General features: G+C 50.2%; 1 protein-coding gene across 1 annotated transcript in view; it reads right to left on the bottom strand.

Annotated features, from left to right (window-relative positions):
- HADHA (hydroxyacyl-CoA dehydrogenase trifunctional multienzyme complex subunit alpha) overlaps positions 1–14,493 on the bottom strand; it is a 38,152-nt gene that overhangs the window by 6,442 nt on the left and 17,217 nt on the right. The window contains exons 8-14 of the mRNA XM_006258658.4: positions 13,090–13,212; positions 11,104–11,222; positions 9,769–9,825; positions 6,262–6,371; positions 3,883–4,017; positions 2,452–2,623; positions 1,688–1,774 (exon numbers count right to left, since the gene is read on the bottom strand). Coding sequence (XP_006258720.2) covers positions 1,688–1,774; positions 2,452–2,623; positions 3,883–4,017; positions 6,262–6,371; positions 9,769–9,825; positions 11,104–11,222; positions 13,090–13,212 — 803 coding nt within the window. The remainder of the gene's footprint in view (positions 1–1,687; positions 1,775–2,451; positions 2,624–3,882; positions 4,018–6,261; positions 6,372–9,768; positions 9,826–11,103; positions 11,223–13,089; positions 13,213–14,493) is intronic.

Here is a 14,493-nt window from a genome sequence, read left to right on the forward strand (position 1 = left end):
GTGGCCACTGCTTTTGGGGGGCTGGTCTGACCTGAGGGATGGATTTCATAGGGGGCTGAGCACTTCTGAATGCAACCTGTGGGTAACTTGTACCCACCAGAAGCACATATTTCCAGCACGCGCTGCAATGAGATCACGCCGAGAGAGCAGACAGCCCAGCAAGGAGAACAGCAGCATGTTGGGAGGGGCTGCCCCCAAACCCAACGCTTCAGGCCAGCCATTCTCCAGCAGGGAGCCAGGCTCCTTTGTGAAGTGGGGCCCAGAAGGGGAATTTGATTTAACTGCTCTGAGGAAATGGCTCCGCATTTGGGATAATTTCCCCAGGCTTCCTGGAAAAGGAGAGCAGAGCAGGTGTTGGGTAGTTAGCACGAGATGCCCTTGTGCACTCAATTTCAGTAGCAAGAAGCAATCAGAGAAAATCATCCCGCGGATCTTTTTTCATTCTCCAATAGCAATTGAGGACTTTAAAAAACAAAACAAAACTCTATAGAGGGTTTGCAATGAACATGCTACCTGTACCTTTCTCTTGGGGATTAGGGTCTGGTAGCAGCGCTTCCTAGTGAGCCGGGCATGGGGCCAGGAACCCCCATTCCCACCTCAGCTGTGCCACCCACCTGCTGTAGGACACTCTGTGAGGCATGTGATCTTTAAAAACAAAGATGTGAAGGGGAGAAAGGTGATGGGACCTAGCGAGCATGCTCTGTGCCTGGGGAACAGGAGGCCAGACCCCATGGATCTGACAGCCATCAGCTGTGGAGTGAATTCCCTGGGCTGTAGGCTGGGATTTCTGGAGCTGTTACAGCACTCAGCTGCAGAGGACAAACAGGCGCCTTTCCAGGCACTCATTAGCGAGTCAAGTGCAACCTCCTTTGGGATCCCCATTTAAGTGGGGCTTCTTCAGCTCTGCCCCTTCTTGGTCAAATGCAGTCATGCAATCAAGCCGTCATGTCTGCAGGCAGCCACGCTTACCACTAATAGCTGCCTAAGTTACAGGCACCTTGTAGGAGCCCTGTAGCCTGCCAAACTAATTAAAGAATATGCGTTAATTAGTTAAATGATCTCCTATTAGTTTTCCATGAAGTGTCATTACACGGGCAATTTATCCAGCCCGGAGATAGAGGAAGCTCATTTGCAAGTTTGAGCAAGGAAACACAATTTGCATGGCAGAGGAGCTGTTCTTCTAGGTGTGTCCTGGGAGTCAGAAGGCCGCTGTTCCTGGGACCGAGGGTCTCAGGAAGTTCAGAACTTTGCCTGTACTGAATCAGAGGGAACCCGTGTTCCTGCTACCTCTGACTAACTCTGTCTGGCACAGACAAGCACGCGAGCCATGCACAAGCCCAGGGAACTACCGGACTGAGGGCACACACCACTCCGGTCCTTTTCCGATCGTTGTCTACCCCTCCTTTCTCCTACAAAGTCACTATTTACTCCAGTTCCCCCCCCCACTCTTCTCCCTGCTTTCCTGCTCCCACACATTACACCTTCTCTGTTTATCCACCACAGGATCAGGTCAGTCCTTTGGTCACAATCCTGAGCTGGGAGCTTTATGGAGCTGTCTCCTTTCAGACAGGTGGGCAGGACCCCCCCAGGCACACAGCAGTCCCTCTTTCAAGGAAAGGACCTCCAGCTGGCATCTGTATCTCAACACTCATTTGCTCTGTGAAGCGTGTGGGGGTCCAGTACTTACCTTATCCGGCCTTTTGCTAGCTGCAGCGATCTGACCGATTGGGAGGGCTGAGGTGTTACTGGCAAAGATACAGTGAGGAGGGGTCACCTACAAAGAGAACAGGCACCTTAAAGTCACACACTGCACAAGCACAGAGGCCACAGCCTGGACTCAGGCACTTCCAGGACTGCAAACTTAAGCACCACAGGGCAGATTCAACAACTGGCTCCAAGAGCCCTTGATAAACAGTGAAGCAAGCCCCAGTCCCTTCAAGCAAGATAGAGGTGGAGACAGTTCAGAGATGCTCAGCAGCTCAGGTCTGTGGTAAAGCCAGAGCTGCCTCCAACTGCTGGGCTCCAGTATGTGGGGTTATTCCAGCCTTGGGTCCCCGTGTTTCAGCTAGGGGCACAGAGCCCAGTGTGAGAACTGGGCAGGAACATCCAGCAACCCACCTGAAGTCACTTGCTCAAGACCATGCCTCTGATGGCAACAAACAGGGCAGGCAGTTACGCATCTACGTGAGGCTAGGGATGGACGAGGGATTCCCACTTCAGTAGTTCAAGGAACATAGCTGAATATTTTTAAGCAGTCCTCAGGACAGATGAAAAGCTGGACAACTGGGGGCACTGCTCAGCCAAGAACCAGAGGCCGAGCTCAGTTACCCACCCATGCCACAACACTGGCATAGGACTGACCTCCAAACCCCACAGGCAGCAGAGTGCTGGGGCTCATGGACCTGTGGTTCCCTGGTGTAGCAGGATCTGGGTGGATGAGGAAATACTCACCGCTTCCACCTCCTTCAGCACTCTGTGCTTGATGCTGATGTCCTCGAACACTGCTTCGATTACCATGTCGGCCTTCTCAAAGCCCCCATAATCTAGCTGCGCCACAAGGTTGCTGAGAATCATGTCCCTCTCAAACGATGTCAGACTCTTCTTCTTAACCTTGCTGTTCAACCTGGGGAGAAGATGCTTTGTCAGTCCTGATGAAGCAGGGCAACTTGGCTCGGCCAGAGAAGCCCTAGCCTTGTACCAAGGGTTCTGGATTTTGGTGTGGCCTTCCCAGCCAGAGCAGGGGCCTTCTTGCTACACCCTCTTCTCCTCCTGAGCAGGATCAGTACCCTTCTGCTGGCTGGTCATCTGTCAAAGGCCTCTTCTGGGCAGGCACTGTTGCTTCAGACTGAAGGGGCCTGAGTGAGGTCAGCAGCCTATTGTTTGGAGGGTGAGCACAGTCTTGGCAGTCAGGAGGTGATGAGGGAGGAGGAAGAGCAGCTTTTCTGCAGCTATGATTCTGAACAGATTCCTCCTCTACCTTCTCTGTGAGCAATGGGAGCTTCCCTGAGGAAGATGCCTCTTCTCTGGATCTCCTGAGTGTATTTTAACCACCTATTTTGTGTCCTTTCAGCAGCAGGACATAATGGGACCCTTGTCCCCCAGCTTTACCTGGGGCAAGCCGGGGTGTGTTTGAGGTTTTGGGTTTTGTGTCTGATCTTCTCACATGAGGGTTTGTTCCCCTCACTTGCACTTAGACGAGCACTTGCTAGGGCTGGTCCTGCCCGGGCAGACGGTTGGGCTAGACAGACTCCTGAGTCCTGCCAGCCCAACTGTTCTCTGATTCTCAAGGCGGGAGCCCAGCTCTTCAGAACAGGGCGGGCATCTCTGTCATAGGAACCACGTGTGGGGCAGAGTACAAGGCCGCAGCCCAGGCCTGGGGGTGCAGGCAGCTGAGTCAACCCGGCCTGCACCTGGCCAGTGTGTGGCCAACTAACCCCTGGTGATCAAAGTGTCACCTTGCCCTAGGTGCCAGGCAAAGCCTGACAGATCCTCCTACAAACTTCCAAACGTTATGCAGGTTTGGTTAGTGCACTGAGCTGCAGAAAGGACCAGTGGTGTACAGCCTGGGACAGACAGGGAATGGCTCCGAATGCCAATACTGTGGCATGCTCAGGGCCTCCAGGGGATTTGCTATTCCCAGGTCGAGCCTGACAGTGTTCCCTAGATCAACCCCTCTCAGGAAACAGCGCTATGCTGACAGTGCAGGGGAACTGTAGGAGGAACCTCCACACTGCCATGGCAGTGATGGTCAGGTGTCTTCTCACACTCAGCAGAGCTCAAGGGAATGACAGACCAGCAGTCCCGGCTCACCTAGAAATAGGGACCTTACTCCAGACACTTCCCTTGAAGGATGGCTCAGCCCATCCAGTCCAGTTCATTTACCCTTTGAAGATCTGTTGCTGTCCTTTGTCTAATCCTTGTGGGGCTGTGTCCTTCAGAATGGTCTTAAGCCCTTTATCCACAGACACCTGGGCAATCCCAGCTCCCATCAGCCCTGCTCCCAGCACAGCAAGGTGCCTGCAAAAAAGACAACCAACATGGATAGACATATTAGCTAGCTACTGCTGTCTGTTGAGATGCAGGATGAGCTTGACATGCAGGTGTTGGCATTTATTGGAGGTGGAGATCAGACTGAAGCTAGCCTCATGCAGAGGGGTTATTTTGCAAGAGGCCTCCTGGTATCAGCAGCACCACCCTGCTATTCCCCTCCCAAAGTAAGCCTTTATTTTCTCAAGATAAAGCCAGTCTGAGTGCAGACAGTCCTACTAGCTGCAAAGCCATGCCGTGATTGCTCACCAGGTCTCTACTGATCTGAACGCCCTCTGGCCAGAAGCCAGCACAGAGCTGAAATCTGTCCCATCTGCCAGACTGTTCCACATTTGTTCCTGCACCATCTTTGGTTGATACCCAATTCAGTCATGTCCTCATTACACTTACTGTCACATATGTTTTAAATGCTGGAAGCAGGTTACAGGACATAATGCGGTTCAGAAATCTGGAGCCAGAGACGTAAGCAGAAACAACCTTTCCTCACATGCCTCAGGGCCTCTGATCCACCTGATTAGAGACAGAGACAGCAGCGGGGAACTCGTGTCCGTCTGGGCTGGGTCCTTTGGGAGAATCGACCATTTCCATTCCCAGATCATCTTGTCTGCTTAGCTGGTCCACACCCTCCACACAGGAGCCCTCTGCTGGCATATTCACCACGCCTTTTTGTCCTTTTCAGCAGGACTGAGTTCTGCAGAAAAGCATGTGGCCCCTTGGACTCACCTACCGCTGGACTTAGTTGGTAACAACTCCCACGTGCAGAGACACTTATTTGAGAGTTAAATGCACCCTGCAGCTGTTGAGCTTAAGGATCTCTCAAAGTGTGTTTAAGTGAACAGAATGCGATTCTCGTTCTGGGGCTTGCCATCGGTTTTACACGCCTCTCCCTGGACTCTGCGGATTTAGAGCCTCTGCAGTATGTCTTCAGCTTTCTAACACCTGATTCACTTGAGCAGGCAGAGGCTCTCCTGTTGCCATGTGTGTTCGGAGTTACTCAGAAGACACTGCAGCTCACTCAGTTCACATCCTATTTTATTCAAGAGCTTTAAATATAGACAAGTCCTTATTGGACAAACCCCCCCAGCTCAGAGGCTAGCAGTCCTCTTCATATACCTTCAACCACAGGCCAAATATCTTGGGCATTATCTGCATATCGCTGTCATTTTACAACAGAGCTGGCCTTTTCAAATACCCAACCTGCAATTCATTCCAGGTATTCTGGAGTGCAGGGAAGTCTGTCTCTTCACAGTCGCAGAGAGGATTTACCAGGTGTTTCCAAAAGCCTGTTCAGATTTTGGCTGGCATGCTGAGTGAGCATGGTATAAAGCCTCATCAGATTAACATGCAAATCAAGTTTAATCCCGAGAGGATTTCTACCAAGTTTTGTAACGTTCTTACCAATCCTATTAGCAAGTGGGACGCATAGCAACCACAGCTTGCTTTGAAACAGCTAATACAATGCACTGTCCTTCCCTGGAAGGGATCCTGCTAGTCCCCTAACTCAACTCCTGGTTTGGCATCTGGGCTCTGATCACCCCCAGCTGCCACCCCTTGCTTTCTATCCAATGAAGTCAGGTGCTGGGGACCGCCTCCTGTGCAAGACCTACCCCTCTGACCCAACACTCTGCCAGCACAACCTGCATGGACAGTGCAGGTGGGCAGACTAAGGTGAGGCTACTGCCCAGCATTTCTCCCCAGTAATTCAGCCTTCACACGGGGGGGAAAGCAACACCCCACTGGGACTCGCACCACATGCAGCTGGGCCGTGCAGGCCATCAAGGTTCTGAGTTCTGGACCGAGTTGGCCACTTTCATCCTCCAGACAGGCTGGATAGTTGATCTCACTGCAGGCTCAAGTGCCAGCCTGACAGCTGTGGGTCCACCAAAGCACAGCATACCCTGCCATTGCAGGGGAGGAAGCCATTGGTAGTCAGTACAACCCAAGCAGGAGCGTTTGATTAACCTCAGGGCAGACCACCATCTCAAACACATTTGCCCTGGACATGTTACCCGGCCAAGCATCATCAGAAACTTCTGCCATCAAGTGGGGAGACTGTGTGGTGTTGGGGAGTCAGCCTTTTAAGGGGATGGAGGCACTTTCTGGAGACTGGCATTGGCGTGCGTTTCACCTAAGAAACACCCTTGAGGCATCGGAACGGGCCCCCAGCAAAGGTTCTCTCAGCTGCTCCATCATTCAGCCTACAGTTTCACTTACTTGACCTCCTGCTTTGGTGTCCCAAACTTGTTCTTCTTGCACAGCACCTGCCCGTGGTAGAGTCCTAGCAGTGCCTTGGATTCGTTGGTCATTGCCAGCTCGCCAAATTTCTGAATGAAGCAGGAGAGAACGTCAAAAGGCTGGGCATTTGCATTGGCTAAAAACAGGGCCAACATTTCTGGCACGTACAATAGGACATGGCAGATGCAAGCATTCTGGGTGAGTGCAAGAGGCCAGAGTACTGCCACCCCTCTGACTGCCACAGAGCAGCCCAACCTCCAGAGGCAGAACAGTGAAGGACGGTCACCACCTGGCACAGGAGAGATGTTCTGTGGCCCGTGGACATGACCGGCATGCAACCATGCCTCCCCACTTGGACTGCCAAGGAACAAGTCAAAGGTTACTGCCTCAGAAAGGGAGGTGGTGCTTCCTATAACTAGTGTGTGACCCCAGCTTCACTTGTGCTTTCTACCCTCTGCACAGTGTCCCTCATCCTTTGACCAGCAAGCTCCTTGGTTAGGAATGAAAGCACCTTCTGGGGCCATGCTTCAGCTCAGTTGCAAAGTACTTTCATCTCACTTTTCACCCAGCCCCATCTCTAGCTTGCCTCCTGCTCATGTTGTACCTCTCCCTCCCTTCCTACATCTTGCTTTGGCCTGGGACATCCCTTGGTACACGCCCCAGCAGGTTTGGGGAGCAGACCCCAGGCTGCTGAGCAACTCCTGTGGCCAGCTGCATTAGAAGTCAATATGGGAAGAAAAAGAGCAAGAGAAAGAGCCACTGCTGCTTTACCTGGCAGCAGGAGTATTTAGCCACTGAGGTGGAACGGTTACAATATACAACTTTGTCCGGGAAGCTCTGGGTGGAGAGTCTGGGCCCCAGCTGGGAACCACCACATTAAGAGGGGGTCATTTGAGCCCAGTTTTCTCTCCTGCCCAGGACAGGAAGTCGGACTTGATGATCTATGAGGTCCCTTCCGACCCTACTTCTATGAATCTATAAATAAGAACAAGACTCTTAGTCAGACAAAAAATTTCTATGCTTCTACAGGCCAAATCCTCCTCATTTGACAGCTTTTGCTCTCTGTGGCTTTTGGCAGATTGGGGAAGACTGTTGGGACTGCTCATAGGTTTTGGTGAGGATAGACTCTCAAGATGAGTCACATAACAGGGGGAATCGGGAAGATAAGAAACACCAGTATGGGTAAAGGATCAAAGCTCACGAGGTTTGAGCCAAACTGATAAATGCAAATCCAACTCTAAGGAAACCAAATGTGCTGCACAGGCTAAAGCAATGGGGAAGGTGCAGTGCGAAGAGCAAACAAGGCTTTATGCATACTGGAAACAGGGTGCCCATAAGAACCTGTACTTCCAACACTAGAGGTAAATTGGGTAGAGTGGTACCAAGAAGCCAAGTGATGCCATCCCTTGCTCTGCAGAGAAGGTAGTGGAGACATCTGCCCAAGCTATTTTAAGGCGTTAAAGGCACTGAGGGGGTCAATGGGACTGAACCTTATTTGAGGTACCAAGTATGCCGACTGATGTAAGAATTGCAAATAGAAAAGATGCGCAGATATCAAGAATGTGGTAGGAACAAACCAGCAGGGATTCTGTGCCCCACACATCTAGTACATTTCTTTAAACAGGCCACAGATTAGCCATTCAAACTGGGGTACATGGTGCTTTGCCAAAGGATGTGTGCCTACATTTTAATAAGAAGAACATAAGAACTGCCATATACTAGGTCAGACGCTAGGTCCATCTTGCCCAGTTTCCTGTCATGTGGCTGCAGAGAGTGGAGGCTGAAAGGGAGTGAACAGGGTATGACCAGGGTTTTTTCCACTGTTCCTCTCTCACTTGCAGCCTCCAGCATTTACGGTCTGATGATGGTCAGCATGTGGCAAGCAATGGCACTGCAACACATTGTCACTGCTGACATGTTAAGGAATGAGTATGCAGATATGGTGGGCGTAGTTGATAAGAGCAGCCATTTTTTGCAGCTAAAAGGGTAGGTGGCCAAAAGAGCTTAAAAACCACTGAATTAGAGAACTAAACAATCTGGACTTTCAAATGCATGTCACAGCATCCCACACGAGAAGAACTCTTAAAAGAAATAAAATAAAACAAACAGGCAGCCAGAGGGTGAGAGTAAAGTCCTATTCTAGTCCAAAACTAGAGTGAAAGCGAGTGGCCAATTTTTAACACTGAAAGGGGCACCCTGCTGCTAACCTAAGGGTTGGTACATGGATTGACATCAAACAGAGACCTAAACATAGTCTACACTGTGATGCAGACGAGTACAGATGAGAACATTCTTAAGTGATTCAAAAGGTTGGAACAACAAAAGTCCTAAAAGGCCTGGTGAATGGACCTGATGTGAATGAATTCAGCCTTGACACAGTACGAGGAGACTGGTGTTGAAGGGCATTTGCATTCCACATTTACATTACTGGATCCAAAGTTACCTGCAGCTAGTCAGGACAGAGACCTAAGCATCGTTGTGGACTACTCAGCACCTGCCCAGTGCAAAGCAACAACCAGAAAACAAAAGAAAAAGTGTTAGGGTGTATGAGGCAAAGAACAGGAACTAATGACACAGTATTAGAGCGCTGTTCAGTTCAAGCCATATACATATCTAAAAAGTAGGCTGACTGGACATACTTCAATGAGCAGATGGAAAGCAGATACGGTGGAGAAATGTGAAATCATGACGGGCGTGGAATAAGTACGTGGGCACATCTATTGTCCATCTCACAGAAGGAAAACAGGTAATGAAATGGAAGAAGCGTTTTAAAAGAGCAAACTCTGCATGATGAATAAGCCACCTGCAACACTTGCTACCACGAGACGCCAATTTACCACACCACACAAAACCAGATTAGTGAATAATTGGGATTACCTTGGCTGGGGTGATGTGGTTGAAACTGGTCCTGCTTTGAGCAGGGGGTTGGACTAGCTGTGACCTCCTGAGGTCCCTTCTAACTCTCATTTTCTGTGACTCTAAAGATACTTAATATTGTGGATAAAAGCCCCTCATATAGAGGGAGTGAGCCCTTCTGCCTTAGGCATGATGCAACCACTAAAGTTATTCCCTCAATATCCAGCAGAGGATTTGCTGCAACTTCCCGGAGTCACCTGCACTGGCTCCAGCTGGGCAGGAGACCAGCCTCATGTGGGACAGGAAACTACAGCAACTCCTCACCCCAGCAGTGTTCGTGGCAAGCAGCACTTGACTACTTTACTAGTCTATCACAGTTCCTACTGCCCAGAACAGCAGGCTCTTTGACCAAAACGAGAATACCGAAAGTTTATTATTTTAGTGCTTTAAAGTATATAACGCATGAGGGGAAAGGAAGATGCATGTCCAGTCTACTCTGAAAGGCAGCCCACATCACCGGCACCCTCTTAGGACATCCCTTGGAAGACCACCTTCCCTTGCAAGTGGCCCAGACCTCCAAGCCTGATGCATGTGCATAGTTAAGACAAACTAAAATTGTCGTGTTTTTACCTGAGATTCAATGAGGTAGCCAGCCTCCTTCCCCTGGTCAAGGCCAGTCTTTACAACCTAGCCAAAGAGACACATAAAGGCTGTTTAATTCCATACATTATTCCTGTTATAACAAAACAATATATGAAGAGTCAACAGGATGTCAGCCTCCCTCTCCCAACTCCCCCAAACCTATTCTGTGTGATATCCTTTAAAGCCTTGGGCTGGCTTCTGTTCCATGTTTTCCAAGGAAGATTTCACTCTAAAAGGCCAGAAGAATTACAAAGCAGACCTCAACCATAGCTCCTGCTGTGACTGAAGCCCAGAGTTTCCAGACTACAGGGCTGTGCACATCTGCTCAAGGTCAGCTCAGCCACTATATTTGAGATTAGGAAGGAATTTTACCCCATGGGCAGACTGGTGTAGACTAGACTGCAGGGATTTTGCCTTCCTTTGTAGCATGGGACATGGTCCTGTCTTGGATCTCTCAAATGCATTTTAACAACCCCTGCAGCAGCAGAACGCTGGCCTCCAGTGACCTCCTACTCTGCCTGTGGCAGGTTGGGGTGTTATATCCTGTAGTTGTGCAAATGACTGACTGTAGTTTTAGTAACAGGTCAGACAAGGATTTGTACAGAATTGTTTGGATAGGGATGACCCTGCTTCAGGCAGTGGGGTCAACTAGATGACCTCTGGAGGTCCCTTCCAGCCCCACTGCTCTACGATTCTAACTCTGCCAGCTTAATCAGAGAAGCAGCTCCAGATAATGGAATTGTTTCTGGAGGGTGGAATTTAATTTGGGGTTTCAGGTGTTTGCTGCCAACTGACCAGCAGGTGGAGCTGAAAGGTTTGCATCCAAGAATAATTCAGAAGTTAGCAACCTCTTGGACCATTTCTATTTGAAAAGTTTTAAAAGATTTACTTGTAGGGAATTTTTCCAAAGAGTCTGAGTTGCTTGGGAATCTAACTCGCCTTGGCTTTCTGGAGAGCTAGCCATTGGATAGTACTGTCCTGCTGGTGTGGCATTAAGAAAAAAACCCCTTCTAATCAAGTTAAACTAAAGGCAATTTAGAAATCTTGTATTTAGCCTCCTGCTCTCCAGGCTGGTTCTTGTAGCAGCTATTATTGTATCTTATGCTTGATTTGGAATTTGTTTCCTTTTGGAAGCTACTTTAACCCCAGCAAATCTGCAGTCCACAGCCTGGAGGTTAAGTGTTTAGAGGTGTGGCCATTTTAATTCTTGAAGCATCCGCTGTTTTCGGTGCAAGGGGAGACCCATCTGCCCTTGGCAGAAGCTATGTTGTTGTAGGCCCAGTCTCGGGTACCAGAAGTGCTGAGCCTCAATGTGGTGGTTACCTCGATGATTTTCAGGGGTGCTGGGTAGAGACCTTTGGTTTGCTTCTGCACTCTCTTCTCCACCATCTTGTAGATCTGTTGTCTCACAAATGGAATCGAGACGGCGAAGTCTGTCACTTCTGCAAGACGGCACAAGGCAACACCCTTCAGAAGCCCAGCCTTCATAGGGCTGCCTAGCTAGCTGAACGGCATGAATGCTACAGCTCTCACTGACGTTCCCAATGGAGGGGGAGCTGCTCATCTGAAACACAATTAGCTGTAGCTGGCACAGGAGCGATTGGCACACAGGGCACTTAGAGCGGAACTTTCTTACAATCCACTCCACTGTGATAAATCCCATTTAAAGCCAAAGCCTGCTTTCTATTGAAACCAATGGCAGAGCTCCAAGTCGCTTCAATGGGGCAGGATTTCATGCCTCACAGGATATAATGCTTTCCTCCACTCTGCCAGAGGATTGTGTTAGAAGTAGGTAACCAAGGCCCAGATCCAAAGCGACAGTGGCAGGGCAAAGCTGCTTGTTCCCACGCTTAATTATGCACCCGATGCCCGAGATGGAATTCCTAAACCTGTGGGCCTACCATTTAAACAGTGAGAGCTCAGCCTGGAGTAGGATTCATGACAGCTGATGCCCAGACTGGGGGCTGCCAGAGTGACCCAAATCCCATTTTACCTATTAGGTATCTAAGTGCTACTTTGACCCTGGAGCCAAAACGGGCTCAGGCTGGAATGTCTGAATTATCTCTTCCCCAGACTTGGGCACATGCAGAACTGGCATTTCATGGCCCCAAGCCACCACTTGGGCTTCACCACACCAGGCACCCCTTTGTGCAGTGAACAACTGGCTTGTTCTGGTCTTTAAGACCCAGTCGGTGGTGATGGGGGCTCACGTAGCCTAATACAAAGTAGCTAGTGGTTAGAGCATGCACCTGCCCAAGATGCAAGTGACCTTGATTCAAACTCCCTTCTAAGTTTCAGGGAGTCCAATGTCAACCCCCCCGGACTGCCAGGGGTGGGCAAGGCTGGATTGAGCCCCCTCCATGTTTAAAGCTGGGCTATTGCAGCAGGGAGCAAGCCCAAGGGATGAAGCATCTACTCCCGAGTTCCCAGTCTCTGCCAGGCACTGTATACAATGATTCTAACATGGGGTGCTCAAGTCCAGCCCACTGGGCTGTCTTTGAGCCCAGAAATCTGCCAGTGGGGGGAGTAGTGGCACCACTCCCCTGCTGCCATATTTCCAAGCCTCATGTGCTGAGATCAGGACCCAGGTGGGCCTGCCTCGCATGCTAGATTTAGCCCACAGACTGCATCTGACCCATGGACCAACCTGGCACCACTCATCTGGTCTGCAGGGCAAAAACACTGGGCCCCACTGCTCTAAAGCAGCATACCTACCCAGCAGGTTTCCCATTTTCTGGGCATATGCTTTAACCAGTAGGCTGCTATGTAAGAGGCAACCCCTCTCCCTGCCCCCAAACTGTCGTTTGAATGGAGGTAGCCCCGAGTCCAAGACTCAATGACATCAGGTGTTTTTAAACATGGTCTAAGCACGCAGAGCAGATCAGGCTCCGCTAATGGTTTGGGCATATTTGTCACTCCCAACCTCTGACTCCTAACCACATGGCACTGTGGATTTGTGCTGCCACCATGTATGTGCAGTACCCGAACTGCAGGACCCCACGTAGCTTTTCTAGCAAAAGGGTAGGCACTTCGTGGGTCTAGATGTGATGGGTTATAGTCAAGATGCCCAAGAGCCGGTATCCTGGACTCCACTACCTGAGTTTGGTCAAAGTCCCCTTTGAGGTATGCAAGTTGCTTGTAACTCTCACCCCAAGTGTTTTTCTAAACAGGACCATAGCAGGATGGGACCGATATTTCCTCTTTGCTCAATGTGAATATAGCGTGCACATGAGACCATGTCTCTGGAAGGCGAAGCTGAATCAACTCGCTACAATCCACTGAAGATGAGCTCAGGGCTTAGATACTTACTCTGAACCAGCCCTTTTTGTTTTTTAAGAGAGACAGTCTTATTGGCCAGTCCTCTGGCAAAGTCAATGGCAACCTCCTCCAGGTACTCGATTGTTCGTTCTTCTGGGCTTTTTACACCGGGCCCTGTGGGCAGAGAGGATGGGGTCTTAGGGTGGAGATACAGCAGAGTAACACATGGTAGGCAGATTTCTAATGGGAAGGAACAGCTCTCTCCCTGCTGGGAGACAGACCCAACGGACACATCCATTGCTGCTCCCGACTGCTCTGTTCCAGCCTGCAGGGTTACCGGTTACTGGAAGGAGAAGTCAAGGGCAGAAGGGCTGAGTAAGTTGCTTTACAGAGGCTTTAAACAGAAATTTAACTCCAGCACTAGGGCACCAACACAGACACACCAGCATCAACAATGGGCATATTACCTGTTACTCAGAACTCAAATCTCAGTGTGGCTTTTGGTAGCGGGGTCTGACAGGCACATTCTCCTAGAAGACTGATGATTCTCAAGACTTGAGGTACCTCTCAAAATGCAGCAATATCCCATTTAAAAAACTGCTGCATTTATTTGATTCCAAGATGAGGCCCTGTCCCCCTCCTATTTGACACAGAGGAAAAAGCCCTCATTTTGGAATTGTGTGTGGGAAAGAAGGGCAGGAGACTGTTGCGGCTTCAGCTGCAGCCCTGACCCCAGGTAAGGGGTCAGGGCTGCAGCTGCTGACTGCTCCCTCCTTGTTGGCTCTGCATCCCACCATCTCCTTGCTGCAGCCTTTTCTCCCGCATCTTCCACTGCCCCACCCGTGGAGCCTCTGTTCCCTGCCTGCTCCCCCCTGACCCTTTACCCTCGTTCTGGGCCAGCAGGCTCCATCCATGATGCAGCCTGGGGCATGGAGCATGGCCCCAGCCCAGGTGTTGCAGCAGTTCTGGTCCTACCCATCCAGTGACTGACATGAACACTTCCTTCCCAAGAGCTGTCCCTTGCTCTAGTGAGTCTCTTATTCCCTCACCCTTCAGTCTCGCGGGGAGCCAAAAGCCAAGTGAGGCATGTTCCACTGACTATGGAGTTAAATACCCTGTCAGCAGAGTTCTGGGAATAGAGTTTGTCTCCTTGGGAGTCCCCTGTCACTGGCAGAACAAGAGTGACACAATTATAACTTAGTATTTTCTCTGTGGCCATAGGGGATAGGACTAGAAGTAATGGCTTCAAGCTGCAGCAGAAGGAATTTAGCTTGGAGGCTAAGAGGATCTTTCTGACTAGGGGGGTGATCAAGCACTGGGGCCGGCTGTCCAGTGGAATCTCAAATACTGGACTTTCAAGAGCAGGCTGGACACACGCTTGCCTGCAACGGTTTAGTCAAGGATGATCCTGCCTTGAGCAGGGGGTTGGGCTAGATGTGACTGCCCGACCAACTT

The sequence above is a fragment of the Alligator mississippiensis genome, chromosome 1 (genome assembly GCF_030867095.1).
Source record: "Alligator mississippiensis isolate rAllMis1 chromosome 1, rAllMis1, whole genome shotgun sequence".
Classification (NCBI taxonomy): Eukaryota; Metazoa; Chordata; order Crocodylia; family Alligatoridae; genus Alligator; species Alligator mississippiensis.